The sequence below is a fragment of the Falco rusticolus genome, chromosome 6, assembly GCF_015220075.1.
Source record: "Falco rusticolus isolate bFalRus1 chromosome 6, bFalRus1.pri, whole genome shotgun sequence".
Lineage (NCBI taxonomy): Eukaryota > Metazoa > Chordata > Aves > Falconiformes > Falconidae > Falco > Falco rusticolus.
The window spans coordinates 21,454,356-21,473,301 of record NC_051192.1 but is presented as its reverse complement, the minus strand read 5'-3'; the positions used below and the strand labels follow the sequence as shown (position 1 = coordinate 21,473,301).

At 35.2% G+C, this 18,946-nt stretch overlaps 1 protein-coding gene across 1 annotated transcript in view; it reads right to left on the bottom strand.

The window, feature by feature from the left end:
- The window catches only part of GRIK2 (glutamate ionotropic receptor kainate type subunit 2), a 415,942-nt gene that overhangs the window by 187,449 nt on the left and 209,547 nt on the right, over positions 1 to 18,946 (bottom strand). The window contains exons 8-9 of the mRNA XM_037392944.1: positions 2,936 to 3,079; positions 1,538 to 1,645 (exon numbers count right to left, since the gene is read on the bottom strand). Of these exons, the coding sequence (XP_037248841.1) occupies positions 1,538 to 1,645; positions 2,936 to 3,079 (252 nt within the window). The remainder of the gene's footprint in view (positions 1 to 1,537; positions 1,646 to 2,935; positions 3,080 to 18,946) is intronic.

Genomic DNA, 18,946 nt, shown 5'->3' with positions numbered 1-18,946 from the left:
GATGATTCTCAAATGCTACCCAATGTTCTAAAAGCCATCCTAGATTAGAGAGACTTCTTTCCTCATTTTCAACAGTAAGAACTTAGATGCAGACTCTTCAGCCACTACTGACTTAATTTAGCTATTCCCATGTCATCAGTTCTTCCATTTATGTTTTCAGTAAGGAAGACAGATTGCATTGCACCTATTCCACTCATTCATAAAGCTAATTTGCTTTTCAAATTAATTACTACTATACATATATATTTTTTCCCCCTTAAGTTCCCAGAGCTGCCTTCTTGGAATACTTCCTAGGAAGAATCCTTACTGTCAGTGGATTGCTGAATATTTTAAAATATGGTATAGTCCTTTAATCGCAGGTTTGCCACTGGACATTTTCAAAAATATTGTTACCTATGTAAGTGGTTCAAAGCAAGTTCATGGCTTCCGAACTTTTTTGAAATCTTTCTAGCAAGAGAATATTAATATTTCAAGTATTGGGGGCAAACTAGTACTGAGGGGGAAAGATCTGGAGAAATACATTGTTTATGCTAGCTTCTCCACTCAACGATTTTCAGAAAAAAAGTACGACCCTGTAGCATGGTCCCTTCCTTAATTTCTCTTTTTATTTCTGGCCACAATATCACCCTGGAGCCATAGCTGATAAAACTTTATCTGAAGATAAAGGAAAACACAGTGCTTATAGAACACTGAACACCACAGCTAAACACAAACTGTAACGTAGATGCAAATTGCAAAATCTTTGTCTGCTGATCACAATAATGTGAGATACTGCAGCTTCCTACATTGCCTCTCCATGGCAGCATGGCTGGAGAAGAGAGGGAAGATGATCCGATTTCAGATCATCATGGTGTCATGTAGGCAGGCCAGATATCTGTACGTGTTTCCAAAGGCCTTTATTTCAAATACAGACAATATTAGGCTACACGGAAAGGGGATTTCTCATTCCTTTGGTCTTCCATTCCATCATTACAGCAAAAATTCATGCCAGAAAACACAAATCTGTCAGACTACCTATCCTTAATATTTCAGTACCACTTACAGACAAAAACGTGTTTTCCAAGGAAAGAATCAAAGTTCCCTCTTGAAACACAGAAGATTGCCAAAATGAAGCTATTTTGTTTCATTCTGATAGAGGTAATTATTCTTAAATTAGTAAGATGTAAAGAAAATGCAAATACACATACCAACAGGTTCACACATGATGGTAGAAAATGGGATTGGAATCACAACTAAAATTAAAGTCAATATAGATTGAAGACAAAGTATAATAACGCATGACTCCAGGCCCAGCTATTCAGTCTTCCCCAGTACTCTTGAGTGTGAGAATGTGGCTAGAAGCACACAGTTAAAAGGACACTAATTGTCAGACATCAGTACAACAGCTTTTACTAGAAGTCTTTGAAACCAGATATCAAGATGAGAGCAGGTATATTGTTTTATGTAACACATGAAATTTTATTGAAAACACTACTGATTTTAGGGGATGGGTTTTTCTTTTGTTTCCCATCACTTTGGAGGTAAACATCTTACACACCTTTTCAAGACCTTCTTCCTTGAGGCTGATAACATCTAAATCAAAATCTGTCCTTAAGCCATTGGTTTTGTTGAAAGTTATCCTGCCTGTGAGGCCTTCCCAGTGGGCCTATGGAGAAAGAAAAAACAATTTCTATAAATCAATACCTCTTCCTTATTTTTGCCCAAAACGAACAAATTTTACTTCTGCCAAAATGGGAATACTAATTATTAATTCTATCTATATAATCTACCTTGTGGTTGATTTTTTAAAAACATAATTTGTATTCACTTTTTGCTCATTAAATTAACCTTTCTTCAGTCTTCACCATTTTTTAAACAACTTTCATTGTTAGCTAATAAACTCTTTTAACTAAATGAGATAAAAGACTGTTTTGGTTTCATTCCTCCATGAGTCATGCATGCATTTCCCCTTCTGCTTCCCTGCATGCCCCCCACTTGCCCACCCCCACCCCCCTCCCCAGCCACACACCCCAAACCTCAATCTCCTCCATGAATGCTAGATTTCATTTTTCTGTCAGGAAATTTAATTCAAATCAAGGCTTACTTTTACAAGATGCTGAGTCCCCTAAAACCACAGAGACAGCAAAAACTGGGCCAGTCTTCCAGAGCTGATACCTTACTTTTAATGAAGTACAACATCCTCATTTTCTTATAACTCAAAGTCTACCTAGTTCTGAAACTATACTAAAGTAGAGGAGGGAATGTGGAAAACAAAATTATCATCCTAAAATGAACCAATACTAAAAACAGGATTATATTCCACTGCAAATAGTTCTTTTTATCATAATGTTTTTCATATCTAGAATGAAAAATACTGTATTAGGAGTTACTTACAGTACAAGAGACTTGAATACTCTACAGTGTTCACATTTAGCACCTTAAATCTCCTAGCTTTACTTTAAATCACCATCTATCTAAACAGCTTATTAAAAGGCCAAGGCCACATATATTAATTCACCAGAGGGGATAAAAAAGGGAAAATTAAAACCAGGGAGTAAACTTCATTCTTGGCCCCATTGAACTTACACCAGTATTAGGTTGCTGGATTTTTCATAGTCAGTCTATTGTTTGGTGTTTCAGGGGTCTGGGATTTTATGCCACAAATGTTCCGCACACAAACTTCCCACCCCACCCCCCAGTTATCTACAAGCAAAAGTTTTCTTTTGAATGCAGTCATTTCACCTTTTTTATGTTTCTCTGTTCCAACTAATACCTCAGGAAAACCTGCTTTCAAATAAAAAAGCTGCCTTGCCTGCTAAACTCTTTACACACAACAAATTCAGAGATTTCCATCTTCTGAAAAGAAAAGGCAGAATTCAAGTAGAGTTGAAACAAAAGAAAACGGGAGTTGGCAGAAAGGAAAGTAACAAAGCATCACACTTTATTAGTGACTTACCTCCTTAATGAGACTCATAAAGCGGGTCCCAAAGCGCCATGGTTTGTGGCGATTACACTGTAGTGAACTGACAGTCATCTGTGGGAACTGCTGGACAGCCACTGACACCACATGAACTGCATCATACATTAGCGCTGCATCCGTCTGAAATTAGAATGAAATCAGAACCATGAACACAAAACAAGCACATGTGACAGCCCAGCAGTGAAAGAAGGAAAGAAAAATTAGCACTACTTATGTTAAAGGAGGAAAATGGTCTGATTGCTTGCATGGAACTGTAAAAGGCAGCCTTATTGCCGATTCCTAAATAAGGATCTCCAACCTCAGATTTTCTCCTGCTGCAAATAAGGGCCCAAATACCGACTTTTCAGGATCACAGGAGAACACTGGTATCTTTGACGACTCATGTTACTTCAAAAAAGCAGTGCATTAGGGTGCTATAAAAACTGCTGTATGTATGTTTGATTCAAGTCAGTTATTTCTATGAGTGAAGCGAAAGAAAAAAAAAAAGATTATCAAGGTAGTAAAATCTTAGCTATGAAGAAAGTGCACAGGCTAAGGAAACAGTGTATTTCTGTTTCTAGTCTGTAATTTCAGACTAGATACAGTTCCAAAGGTACTCAGTTGATTCATTAATAACTTTTTTATGGCTGTCAGTTTAAATCCCTATGACAGATCTAACCAGTGTCCTCTATAAATCAGAAGCAAATTAGAATTGCATTAAAATGCACATTCATTTTAGTAGTTTTCATGTCCCATCCTAAATAAATAGGTTGTTTAGACCTGGTATGTGCTAACTAACGTTGTGTTAGCAAAGGACAGAGACAGTCTCTCAGTACCCACTGTCATGCTGTACAAGAAACTGACATCTCTCTCCTGTTCTATTTGATAAACAGAGGCAAGCCTCGGAACCAAATGCAAGAGAGGACCTTAGATTCAGCTGGTGGAAATGTATGCTATGCCATCTGCTCAGCATACCTTAGAGAAAAAGGACCTATTTCCCCTTCTCATTCACGTAATTAGTGAGCTGTGAAATTAGTTCTTTAATGGATAGGAAACCTGGAGATTATTGCACTTGTCACAATACAATACAATGCAATACAAAATGAGCTTATATAGTGCCTTTCATGCAAATGCATCCCAAGGCTCTTTACAATAAAACTAAACATAAAAATGCAAAAATGTTCTACCATTATAGCCCATAAGCTACGTTAAAAAGGAAAATATAGGTTTACATTTAAATGGTTCTCCCAAGGAGAGATTTCAAAATCCAAACAGAAATAAATCCTAATTTTAAAATATCCAGTATAATAGGTTTCAATGATCTCAGACACCAAGTAGTTTACACAGGGGCTCCAAATCAGTCAGAAAATATTTTTGCTGCCAAATTGTTCATTATCTTCAAGGCATTAAAGCGCTTTTAAGGCAAGCTAATATTGACAAGGAGGCAGTGAAATACCAAAAAGTTAGAATGACATGCTGAGTAAGCATCATACAAAGCTTAATATTCTAGAAGCAGTACTTGGTAGTAGTTAGAGTCTAGACAACAGGTTTTTTAAATAAACTACACAATAATTACAAGTCATTAATCTGGCTCAGAAATGCAAACTTTTTAAAAAACATCTTTACTGCTAAAACTGTAGTCCTTGCACCAACAAAGGAAAATTGAAATTGCTGTGAGACTTTATCAAAAGCAGCCCATGAAGAAGCAACCAGAAGTTCAAAATCAACATTAACTGATTAATTTGATATATATTTGGACTCAGAACTGCTAAGACTCATCAGCAGGAATCAAATGAACATTATGCCAGATGCAAAGCAACATGGTTTTCTGTCAAATTTCATAAGCCACTGAGCTGGAAATCTGTAGGATGATGTGGTGGGTTGACAATGGCTGAATGCCAGGTGCCCCCCAAGCCACTCTATCACTCCCCTCCACAGCAGAAAGGGGGGGGGGGGGGGGGGGGGGCGCGGGGCAGGGAAAGGGGGAATAACATGGAAAAAAACTTGTGGGTCAAAGATAAAGGCAGATTAATGAAGCAATAGCAAAAGTCATGCATGCAGAAGCAAAGGAAAACAAATTATTTTATTCTCTACTTCCCATCAGTAGGTAATGTTCGGCTACTTCCTGGGGAGCAGGGCTTCAGTACATCTAGCAGTTGCACCAGAAGACAAATGTACATAACCAATGCCCCCTTCTTCCTCCTTCTTTCTCTTAGCTTTTCTATCTGAGCAGATGTCATATGGTATGGAATATCCCATTGGTCACTTTGGGTCAGTTGTCCTGGCTATGTCCCCCCTCTCCCAACATCTTGCCCACCCCCAACTTACTGGTCAGAGGGGGCAGGGAAGGTTGGAGACACAGCCCTGATGCTGTGCCAGCGCTGCTCAGCAGCAGCCAAAGCACCGGTGTGTTACCACCGCCTTTCCAGCTACCAGTACAAGCGCAGCACCATGAGGGCTGCTGTGGGGCTCAGCCAGGCCCACTACACATGACAAGGCAGTCAAGTCAACAAGACAGGTTTTTTTTAAAAAAAAGCCATTGCAGTTTTAGAAGTAATTCAAATTCTGATAATATTCTTCACATTTGACTGATGAATATTGCTTCATTGGAAACAAATCTCAAACAGAATATACTCTTAAATGTGCACAACATAAATTAATCACTGGCTAGAAGTTGAGTGCCCTGTTTGATTTTTAGATGCTACAAGGTAAATCCCTTTTTTACATAGGATGAGATTCCACAATCCACCTTGTATAAGAAGATTAAAGTTAAATGTAGGCTTTAACATTTGCACTGAATAAAGACAGAGAGAACCATATACTCAAAAATACGTTGGTTTAGTGATTCAATATTGTACTCATCTCACTGGGTGCAACCATTGATTTTACTGCAAGTGAACTCAACAGCACAGAACTCAGGAAAAGCTATAATGTATATACTTGAATTTGCAGGTTGGGCTCTTCTCTTGGTTGGTCACTTCACCTTTCCTCTGAGAGACAGATAGTTGTTGGCCTAGCTCTACACCCTCATTTGTTATGCTTGCTAAGCTTTATGTCTCACTGCCTTTGTCCATACTGCTTTCTCTTCCTTAAATCACACTTTTGGAACTATGCCTTGTGGTACAGGTTTCAGCAAGAGACTGTTTGGGAGGAAATGTCCCTAATTAATTAAGATTCTTTATTTTATGTAAAGAGAGATTAGCAGTCTGGACACTTCAGAAGCAATGTTTCCTGAATTTCAGGTAGAAACATGCTACAATGTTTCCATTCACTGAAGTACCCATAATAGAAGAAAATAATCTTATTGAAAAATTATATTGGTACTGTTTTAGTTAATCACGTTGCATTTCACAAACATGTCTTGGTACAGTTTCTGAACCATGGGTTGTGGGGTTTTTTGTTTTCACAATCCTACTTAGTATTCATGATGACTTGCTTGGATACAGATAAAATCTAAAATACTGCTTATGATACTGTCATTTTTATTTCTACAACTACAAAAGAAAAATTTACTACAACTACAGATGCTACAAAAATTTTTCATCAAATTGAAATAGAACAAGACTGGGTTAGGTGATTAAGGTGTCAGGTAACAGATGTCTATGACCACAAGTCTGTTTTTCAGTTGACTGTCAAGTAACAAGAAAGCTTTTAGCACTCACAGGTAACAGCTTAATCAGAGACATGATTTCAGTCACAGTATATCTCAAATAGAGAGGAAGTACCAAACTGTGTTTGATTTTTATCCCAAACTCAGTTAGATACCACACATTTCTTCTCAACACTGTTCTGTCATTCCTTTACCTCCTGTCTTACTGTGGGTGTTGTGTTTGCCTCTATTTTTCACTTATGTTTATGTATAATCACTTTTGAGTCTTGCTAAATTACTTGCTAACTACTGTCTAACAAATTGCATGCAAGTACTCTAATCTCATTGTGAAAGGGCTCTCATGGAGCTAGACTCAATACAAAGAAGCTAGAAAATGACTCCTTTCTAGCATTAGAGAAAGAGCCTATTATTTCTCCCTGGCCCTCCTCCAAGTAAAAGGTGGTCTTTTTCCTCTCTGTCCCCAGCCACACCCAAAGGTGTCAAAGGCACATGGTAAACCCTAGCAGATATATGCTGTGATTTTTGTCACATGCTTGCTGGTCCTCAATTGGCATTGTAAGGAATGTTTGAGTCTTGGAGGCTTGGAGCTGGGGCAGGAGGTCGGCAGTGTTTTTTACTGGTTTGTAACCTGTACGTGTGAAGCTGATGCAGAAAAAAACTGCTATAGTCTGGATCTCAGCCAAGAAGAAATCTTCCCCATGTAATGAAACTGACAAACTGCTTCTCTGCCAAGTTTTTCTGCCCTTCTTATAACGTAAAGAAGGTATTATTTTTAGTGACCTTCAGCATGGCTGGTAGGCCAGACCAGAATCAGCTGAAAATCCTGAAACTAAATGGATGTTTATGCATTACAGCTGCAATCTGACATCTAGGTCTGTATCTTAAGACATTCCAAAAAAAAGTGAAAGGGCTCACACTGATGTATAGATAAAATCTGAGCAAGCCTAATGGAACAGAAGAATCATGGTCTTCATAACAATCTTCTGACTTACAGTACATAAGAGTTCGTTGATGCCATTTGGCATCTGCCTCAACAAATGTGCTAACTGCTTTAGGAATACCTGTGCTTAATTAACTATTAAGTTAAAAAAATTTGCATATTCCACATTTACTGACATCAGATCATGACTTGTGTGTGCACCTTATCTGCACAGCAATGTTTTTGTATGACATTTCCATTTACCTCCATCAAACTATATGAGGATTTCACGTACCAGTAAACCACTCCTCCCTGGTTTATATCTCTGTGCTCCTGATTTATTTCTAAATTGAAAAAATATGTGCTTTATTTTTAGGAAACATGATTTTTATCATGTAATCAAGTTTAACATTAATTTAAGATGAATGATTTTTAGGGTAATTGTTTCTTCATGAGCTAGATCAGAATTAGTACACTTCTCAAACAACAAAAAAAAAACATTTCAGCTTTTACTATAAAAAATTATAGTTCTCTGTAATCGACAGTTAACAAAAAAAAAGAATTGTTATGTAGGCATGATCTGGAAGAACTTTCAATTACTCATATATGGATGATTAAAAACAGCTTGAAAGCAGGAAAAAACCCTCAGGTTTTCAATTAAATGTTAAATCAAACCAATGTGATTGTTTTTCCCCTTAATTAAATTTATTACTAATAAAAGTCTATGAAGAAATATGGTCTTCAACTTAAAAGATGCTCTGTGAAGTACTTGAAAACACCAAGAAATTTTCTACACTGAGTGACATATGAAATAAGTCAATAGAAAAGAGAAGCTTAATAAATTTACTTTTTCTTCTTTAGTATTTGATCTAGTATGGATTTCAGACAAGAATAAGTTATTTGCAATTCAGTAGTGTATTTTCCCTAGACCAGATAATTCTTGTATTACAAACTTGTGACACACAAGTTCCATAATTGCCTTCTTTACTCTGCCAACTTTTTTCGGTGACTGTGGGGAACTTTTTCCACAGGAAAGGAATCAAAAAAGAGGGACAAACAAGAGTATAAAAAATAAAGATGTTTTACATATCTAACTAAATGACATCCTTAACAATATAAGGATTACCTTTATGAGCATTAGACTGCTGAACTATTTGCAAAATGCTTTTATGGTAAGTGTAAGGGATTATTAAAGATGACCTCCTTGTAAGTATGATACATACTTGTTTAGTGATCTGTATTTTGTGTTTGAACTTAACTTTATTCATTCAAGTCATGTCCAGTAAAAGCAAATTAATGTCCCTTTACCTCTGCAAGAAAGGGCTGGGGGGGGGGGGGGGGGGGGAGTAATGAAATCCTTTATGTGTGTCAAAGAAGGAGTAAAACTTCCAAATTTGTCTCAGAATTAAATTCAAAAACAACTCTTCTATAATCCAAGTTGAAACTCTCTAGACAGTTTGATAGGACTGGATTTTCTGCAATAAAATTTTTAAATATTTGATTCAGAAAAGTTGTCAAAATGTATTTCTTCAACAAAGACAAAGCAAATGAGAAAGAATATGACGCTATTCATATTCTATAACTCAGTCAACAGGCCCTGTCCTATCACAAGGTAGAGATCTGAATCTGCATTTACCAGTCACTACTGTCATTAGTATCAGTTTACAAAGATATCACAAATTAAATATGTCCAAAATTTTATGCCAAACCAAATATTTTGCTAAAAATCTTTAAAAGAAACCTCAAGAGTTCTTTAATAAAATGTTCTATGAAAAATAAAACTGAAGTAAAAAAAAATATCTTGAAACATAGTATTCTGATTCTCTAGTCAGCTGTGTTAAACTGAAATGACTCACCAAAAATTTCAAGGGAAGACACTACACAGTTCACTTGAAATACTGCATCAGTAAGCTTTTTCCATTGATTAGTAAAGTGTGCATATGCTGTTCCACTTTTTAGTTCTTATGCTGTCTTTACCTGCATATTATCTGAATAAGTACTACTACATTAAGTAGTATAGATTATATTTTTCATATGCAGCTCATTATCTCTTCAAGATTATTTCTGTCTTCCTATCTCTAGTCAGTCAAATTTTGCACTTATGAAATAAGTCCAACTACATTTAAAAGGCCAAACTGTTCAGAGGGCTTTGCCTAGTGTCTGAGGGTCACTGATGTATTCTGAAATATATTTTGCAATAATTAAAATGAAGCTTAAATTCTTTTCAAGTGTGACTTCATTAGTTGCATCAAAAATTATATGAAACCAAATGCAAATGCTTGCAAATGTGTATCTGCATTTGTTTCCTAGGTGACCATGACAAAAGTATCCAGATAAATGCATAAAAGTGAAAGAACACTTTTCACATTTTTTTAGTATAACAAAATCCTTGAAAACATGTGAACATAGTAAAAATAATACATATGAAGTCTTTATTCTGAAATTTATTTCATCATGTAATATCATTTGTTAGTGACTGAATTTGTTAGCTACACAGCCATCTCAGATCACAGTATCTTCTGAAATAAACCTAGTTCAGACCAACTGTGGTCACTGGTTTAACAGAGTGTTACCATGACCAATTCATACTGCAAAAAGATTCTCTTGCTAAGCTTGTATTAATGGTACCTCTCCTTGCGAGAGTTTAGAGCATAATGAGAATGGTGAGTTCCTATTTGGCAAAAGGAGTGTAAGTACACGAGGCAGGGCATGTTCCAGAAGGACTGAATTTTCTGTTGGCCCTTATAAATTCTGTATTTCCTACACCACAATAATGCCTTGAATAGAATACTAGATGCAAAAGCAGGTTGTTGGGGTTTTCTGTTTTCAACTCCCAATATATCCAGACTGTTTCTACTTAGCTTTATGACGGGCAGAGATGATGTAGCACAATTCAGAGGGTAAGAACAGCAGCTCTGTTTCTTTGATCTAACAGCCTGAACAAGCAGAGGATACTGGAAGTACAATGAACAGGACAGCCTAGTCAAATCCCCTTGCTCTCCAGCATAAACTTTTTAAGGAGAAATAACATTATTTAAGATGCACTGAACAATTAGGATTTATAATGGCATACTTATGCATTTTCAAAGCCTTCAAAAATGCCCCATAATAAATCTCCTTAGCCTGCTAACAGTACTTCTCCTTTGATAATTACTTATTTTTCTTTCAGTTATCCTTACTGATAATTTAACAAACAATACGTAGTTAATAATTCTGAAAACTTGAATAGACAGCGTATTCCATAAACAAATAAAACACTTCCTTTTTTTTGTTCTACCAAACTCCTCACCATCTGCCTTTCATTTTTTCCCATATTCATCTTATTTTCTAGATTATTTCCATTGTGAGCACAGTGAACAGAAATAAGCCTCTGTGCAAGTTTTATTATTATTATTCTCCTTTGAAGACTGGTTTTATCATAGAAGCTGACTCCACTTTCTTTTAAACAACCCAGGGAAAATAGATAAGAACAGAACAAAGATGTGAGAAAAGTCTGACAATACTCATAAGTCAGGAAGGGATGACAACCTACAGTGCAGAAGAGCTCTCAATACTAACATTGTCTACAACTTTCCTTAAAACTGTCCTGTTTGATGGAAAATGACAAAATTGCCTTTAAAGACTGCTGTATATGAACTACAGAAACTATGCTAGTGTACAGATAAAAATTAAGATATACTTATAAAAATCTGTAGTTTATTTATTATACATTCAACTGTTTCCTGCTCAGAAAATTTTAAGGTCCAGATCTTAAATTATGTGAGGACAATGTGATTTTAACCCACAAAACAATAACTACTGACATAAGAACTTTTTTTCTCAAAATTTTCATATAGCATGGTGCCAATAGTGTTAACATTACCCTACTTGAACCTTGATTCACCACATATCTTTGATCAGCTACCTCCAAACTACAGGTAGTTTCAAATCCGCACTACAAAGCCCTTTTTTAAGAAGGTCCAGACCAAGAGATTAATGTTGAAGAAAGCAATTTTTCATTAACTTTTTCAGGTTTAATGTTAAACAAATAATGCTTATATAAGATGAAAAGAAAGCATCTAACTATTCATGTATGGTGTTATTTTAATGACTATATTCAGAATATTTTCCCATTTTCAGAAGTAATTTCTCAAATAGGGCACTAGGGGAATTAGAAAATTCCATGGATCTATCTACTGTTATTTTATTCGCGGCAATTACAGTTTATGGTTAATGAGATATATACTCCATTGTTACAAGTCAGTGTTTCAAATGCAGTTGCAAAAATTTTACATTTTCTATGTTTTATATATACATATAGATAAGAGATAATTTTCTATAAGTTATTACAATAATAAAGTGAAAAATTATTATGTTTCGGAACTTCTACAATTTTCCAGTCATATGCATAACAAAAGATAGAATCGGTTGAAGTTATCACAAAGATGAAAAAAAGTTTAGATTGAACAGACAAGAATAAAAAGGTTTACGTTTAATCAAATAAAAAAATATACATCAAGACAAATGAAGCCTAACAAATAGTCCAAAAGAAATATTCATATCATAAGTATGTTCAATAATATGAACTATTTGGGACCATACAGATCTGTAAGAGGCACAAGAATATAGAACCCTTTTCTGTATACATATATTGTAGAGAAATGTGAATGTGAATATGAAAGTAAATATAGATTCAAATTTACTCTTTACTACTTCTTACAGGCTATGAGATGAAACTGAATTTTTTAAAATGCAGTTTTGCATTGCAGTAAAATCAAACCATGTCTTGAATTATACATGAAAAGAAAGATAGAAGGGTAAATCATGTAATAATAATTTTACAACCACGAAGTGATTGTCATCATACCTGTCCTCACTCAAAATGATAAGTATGATACACATAGCCCCTCCTTTTTTTTTATTCTATACAGTTATGAGTATGCAGCTTGATGAAACACAGCTTTCAATAATGATGTTGTCCTGGTTTCAGCTGGTATAGAGTTAATTTTCTTCTTAGTAGCTGGGGTGGTGCTGTGCTTTGGATTTGGTGTGAGAACAACATTGACAGCACACTGATGGGTTTGGCTGTTTCTGGGTAATGTTTATACTAAGTCAAGGACTTATGGGTTTCCTAGGCCCCACCAGCAAGAGGGCTGGAGGGGCACAGGGAATTGGGAGGGGACACAGCCAGGACAGCTGACCCAAATAGCCAAAGAGATATTTCATACCATTAAACACCATGCTGAGTATATAAGCTGGGGTAAGAAGAAAAGGTGGGGGACATCTGCATTAGGGCATTTTGTCTTTCCAAGTAACTGTTAAGTGTGATGGAACTCTGCTTTCCTGGAGATGGCTGAGCACCTGCCTGCTGATGGAAAGGAGTGAATTAATTCCTTGTTTTGCTTTGCTTTTCTTATGGGTACAGCTTTCACTTTACCTATTAAACTGTCTTTATCTCAATCCATGAGTTTTCTCACTTTTACTCTTCCCGTTCTCTCCCCCATCCCACTGCAGAGGAAGTGAGCCAGCAGCTGCATAGGGCTTAGTTGCCAGTCAGGGTTAAACTACAACAGAGGTTTACATATTGTATTGTGAACTAGATTCAGGAGAAAAGGTCCTTTAGAACATTCAGGAAGAATCAGAGAAGTGATTAGTTGTAAAGCTAAATTGGCCCATGCTATTCCATATCAAGGAACAACTCTGTCTAATGAATGTGACCCAAGACATAGGGTGTATAGAAATTCCAGCTTTGTTTTAGAGAAAGTCTATAGCAAACCAATACAGCAAAACATCCAGGCAGGGAGACAGAGAGAAAAACCTTTCCCAGTTAATCTTACAGAAGTAGAGACAATATGTCTTACCTTTTCTTAAGTATTTCCAACTGTATTGGAAAGCATAAAAGCAAATGAATGCTTTTATATTATCTTAACCTACCTTAGGTTAAGAATGATTTCAAGGGAACCAAAAAGCATTTATCAATCCAAAATATAACAAATCTAGGTAAGCTCACTTAAACATTTTCTTGGGTATCCCATACAGCTATGCGATATGCACACCATACAAACTCATATTACAGTTTTGAACAGTCTGGGCAGCAATAATGGAAAAAAAAGTATTTTCAGCAAGTCATAGTAACAAGGATATTAGTGTAGCATTAAGTAAAATAGCTGTGGGAACACTCAGTGTTTGAGCAGGGACTTCAAGGAGTTTGTCATATGAGGCTACAGGAAAAAAGTATTGGAAGAAATTAACTTTTAAAAAACATTTTTTTTTACGTTGAATGATATATTAACATTTATGTAAGTGGGACATAAGCAGGTGATATAAACTAGCATACTACTTCACAGGCATGTAACAACTGTCTGGAAGAATAAAGCAAAATTAGGAATCCTCTAACTGGCAGAAGTATTAGAAAAGAGATTGAAAGAAGATAATTTCTTTAACCTATGAAAACAGAGACTGAGAACAACTGTTTAGTGGAACAGAAACCAGGAAAGAAAGGAAAGCTAAAGAATGCAGAAAACCAAGTATACATGCAAAAATGATGGGAGGGGAGAAAGTAATTTTATCATACAGACAGATAGAGGCTTAAGTTGTATTAGATTCAAAAATCTTTAACAATCATTTAAAAAACTGCTGTTCAGAAGATATTTCAGTTAGATGATGCCTGACGTGTAGTAGCATGCACACAGATTCTGGAGACCCAGCATACTACTGCTACTCACGGAAAGCTCCCCTGCTCTAAGCAATTATAACAAGTGAATGAAATTAAGAAGAAATGGCATGCAAAACTAGATCCTCCCCTCTTTCGGTAATAAAATCTATTGCCCCTGAAATCATTTCACTTAATTCTCACTTGCTAACACATCCCACAAAACCATTTTGCTGAGTGAGATTTAATAAATCTCTCAGCCTGGGATTAAATTTTACTGTTTTATGAACTGTTAAATTGCATTGTATGCTTATTAAAGCTGGTGTTTTCTTACTTCTTGACACATTCCAAACTCCACTCTGGGGTTCAATTAAGCAAAGAGTAGAGCGGGGTTTTTTCACACCCAAAAATGCATTCAAACTGGGAACAAGATATGAGCAGCAGCAAGCTATAAAAAATATTGATGTAACTTTTTTAAAAAATCAAATAACATGTTAGCATAAACTCCTTTTTTTTTTCAAAATATGATAGTATTTCAGCTCAATAATCATCACATTAAGGAATAGCTGTTTAGATTATTTTTTAACATTTAGTTGCCTAGTGAATTTTAAACAGGGTATTTGTTTACAGAGATGTGTATGTGATTTTAAGTAGAGATAAAACAGATGGAAATTATTTTCCCCATCATCAAAATACTTGTTTTAACATCTGAACAAAGCATATTTTTTATTTATATAATTTAAAAAGGTTTTAAAACCAACAATCAATTATTATTTTTTTTAATCTATGAAAAGTAGAACTGCCCAGGTGATTATTTTTTAAGTGTAATTTTTTCTTACACAGAAAGAGAAAAGAAAAGAACAATTTCATCTTTTGCCTCAATGCCTCATAGTTTGATCTCCAGTTCTCAGAGCAATGGCAAAGTGGAACATTAAACAATTATAAATTTTGACCAAATGCCAAGAGAACAAAAGAACAGGAAAAATACTCCAAAGGATAATGATGTTGTTGCTACATTTCTTGCCATTACATAGGAAAGAATTTGCATTTTTTATAGACAGAATAAAAATATATTTCCCAACATAAAAGTTTGAAATAGTAGAACTTTTTTCATCTCACAAAATCTCAGATAATCATGTAACCTGATAGAGTGTTTATGGTGCTAAGAACCTCAAAGTATCTGAAAACAGAGTTAGGCAGGTAGTCACTTACTGCAACTTGATTTTAACTTACTGGAGGTGAAATTTTCAGACAACTTAAAATTTTGCCAGCAATTAACACGGGAGATGCAGTTAGCTTGTAAGTTCAATACAGGTTTTCTGAAATAAGAACAGCAGTATTCCTATCATCTGCTTGAACTCTGATTCAGGAACTGAATTTCATTTTAGCAAATAAAATGCTAAAGATTTAGAAGTTCCTAGGAAATATTTGAATTATGTTTTCTGACAATGACACCTTATCATTCTTGTGGAACACAAGCTTAAATCTTAACTATAACAGAACATGCAGTTAATGCTCTGTGGAGGAATGAAGCTGGGTTAATTAGCATTGATAATATACAACTGTGGGCTAGCTTCAGGGGCAGTGGATTGGCCAATGTAGATAAAGTGCAGCTGTGGCTGGTTCTGTTAAGTGGTTGAGAGTCAATGGAGAGAGAGCAGCTGAGGAAGAAGCAGAAAGAGCGTGTGCCCTGAATGAGAGACTAGGAGAAGGCAGCAGAGGGACTAGTGTGAAGAGTATGTTGGTAACTGGTGGTAAAAGACCTTGTTGCAGCTGGTAGTTTGGAGAGTGCTGAGATAATGCTCTACGTTCTTGTGGAGCAAAAGCTTAAATCTTAAGTGCAAGGGAATGTTTCAGTTAAAAGAATAAGTAGAAAGAGTCTGAGAATGTTTAGCATGCATCTATTGCTTCAATGATTTAGTTTCAATGGATAAAGGTCTGGTTTCAAAGCCAGTCTCTCTACCCAAGGTTTGCTATTCTCATGTAAGTTTAAGCTGTGACTGATTTCCTGAACTTGCTGATCAACTTCTCATTCTCACTTATTTTTAAATCAATTATTTATTGGACAGGTTATCTGTCACTACCCTGTCTGTACAAGTGTTCAGGGTGGTTTACTTCTTTCCAATCACAGAAAGAGGAAAAAGAAAGTTCCTGATAGAAATCATTCAGTCTATACAGCCATCTACATTTGCCTGGAATAAACACTGTTAACTGTATGACAAAAATAAAAGCCAAAAAAACTAGTTCTAGAGAGGTATTTTTTAGAAAAATAATTTCTCCCATTTTCTATTTTCTGGCTAACAAGACCACATAAAGTGTGAATTCTTAAGACCCTGCAAATGTCCCATCATGTCATAAACTCTACTAAGTCAAGAAGTAAATGACTTTCATTGTACTACTTGCAAGAGCAAATGCTGTCTGACTACACAAGCACTTGCAGAACTGTGCTTATAGTATGCAATTAAGAACAAAGTGTTATGATGTTAGGTTTCTATATATCCATTTTAAAAAAAAGTAAAATCTCTATTGTGGAAATTATTCTGAAGCACTCTCTCAACCTTTCTTCTGAACTTTAGAAATTACAGTATGTGCTATAATATTTTTGCAATAATAATAATAAAAAAACCAACATGCTTTTATATGCCTTAAGGACAGATAGCAAAAACCTAATTACCAGGAACAATGGGTCATTATTGACTCTTTGGTAGTCTATTTCCTTTTATCTGTTCTCCTGCTCAAAAATCGATATGATTGTGATCACTGCAACTCCAGCAACCACATCTGTAACAAAGAGCTACCTGCTACTATTACATTAGCTCAGTATTCAAGACTTATCACACCACATGAAAAGTCCCTCTGCATGAGCAATTCATAAGTAATTACAGAAAAAGCGTACTCAGCATACACACTGAACAACTTTGTACCCCATGTAGCAAGAAAGTACAATGCAAGTGAGAGGCACAAAGTTAGAATAATGCAGAGATTAAATGTGAATCTGGTCAAAAATTGAGAAAAAAGCATTCTAACAAATGATTTTTGTTGTATTTTTGTATCCAGTAAAAGTTTCACAGTGTTTGAGGATTTCAGAGCTTTCACATCTTCAAATTTTAAGTAAAATGACAAAAATGAATGTATATTGATGACTTTGAAATACAGAGATGAAATAGTTGAGTCTTTATAACACATTGTGTTCTCCTGCTTTCACAAAGCTCCATTTACAATTTTCTCCACTTAGAAAAAACTAATGATACAGATTTTAATATCCTCAGCAAAAAACACTATTACTTGTGCAGCCTTCCAAATTTCATGTTTGCAGGAGAAAACAAATTGTTAAGCAGTGTAAAACATAACTAGCCCATAAAAAAGTATATGTTTGTTTCAAAACAGAAATCAGCTTTACATCAGTCTTCTATAAATCCTTTATAATGTCCTATGGCTCTATTTTAAATATGTAAATTTTTTGCTTTTGGACAAACACCTCCTTAAAATCAGTAATACCCAAAGGAAAAGGTATTAAAAGACAACTGGCCTATGATTTACAAAATCGGTCTTTTGTTTAGATTTAGAAAGCAGATACTTTATGTATTTTGGGGTGGTGTTTTCTTTTTTAGTTTTGGAAGCATATCTATTTTTACATTCTTATTTGGTTTTTGCCATTTTTGTATAATTTTATTCAATTTGTATGTTATATGCAGATCATTGCTCAGACGATTACAAAAAAAAGCAAAGTGACCTTGTAACATTACATTTTCTTTTCTTTGAGATTGTGCCTCCACCTACTGCAGTTCACTGTATAATGGCTTTTTATTTCAATGGAGTTCTACATTAACATTTGCTTTCAGAATAAATTTCATCATGTTATGATGCTACTTCCAAAAATCGGATTCTCACAAATTGTTGACTCCAGCTTCACCATCAGAGTAGACACAAAATTAAATACATTCAAACATATTTGCATTAGACACATTTTGTTCTGATTAAAATCTGCCTATACTAAGTCAATTTATTCAATGATTGAAAAGCTGTGTTGTGTTTTGTGACACTGTTTTTCCAGGTTATCTTCTAAAAATGCCCTCATAAAAACAGCTATCTTAGCCCGTCTATTATTCTAAATATATTAGATCACAAAAAATACCGCTTTAAATTGTGATGTTTCAGAAAAAACTGAATATTTTTTAATGGGAACCTCAATGACTGATGCTGAGAGGTACCTTGACAGTGAAAACTTATTTGAAGTTTTAGGTACTTTGAAATACCTAAATAGCAAAGCACATAGAAGTTCAAAGTTTAAAGAAAATAAGGGTAGGCAGATAAAAAAGTAAAGGCAAAGAATAATCATATGCGTGGTTTTTATGTATACAAAATTTTCAAAACTTTTAAGCCACTTGTAGTAATTCAGTGCTAGAAGAAATACAGATTTACTAATAAGAACAACTGAAAATATTTTTGCTATCATGTATTAAGGTTTAACTCAGCTGGCAACTAAGTACCACGCAGCCACTCACTCACTCACTCCCACCCCCACCCCCAGCAGGATGGCGAGGAGAATTGGGAAAAAGGTAAAACTCATGTGTTGAGGTAAAAATGATTTAATAATTAAAATAAATTAAAATATAATAATAACAAAAACAACAATTTTAATGAAGAGGAGAGAACAAGAGGAATATAAAATCCAAACAGCAAAAGAACCAAGTGATGCACAGTACAATTGTTGACCACCCACTGACCGATAGCCAGCCACCCCCTGAGCAGTGATCTGCACGCCCTGGACAACTGCCCCCAGTTTATATACTGAGCATAATGTTTTATGGTATGGAATATCCCTTTGGGTAGTTCGGGTCAGCTGTC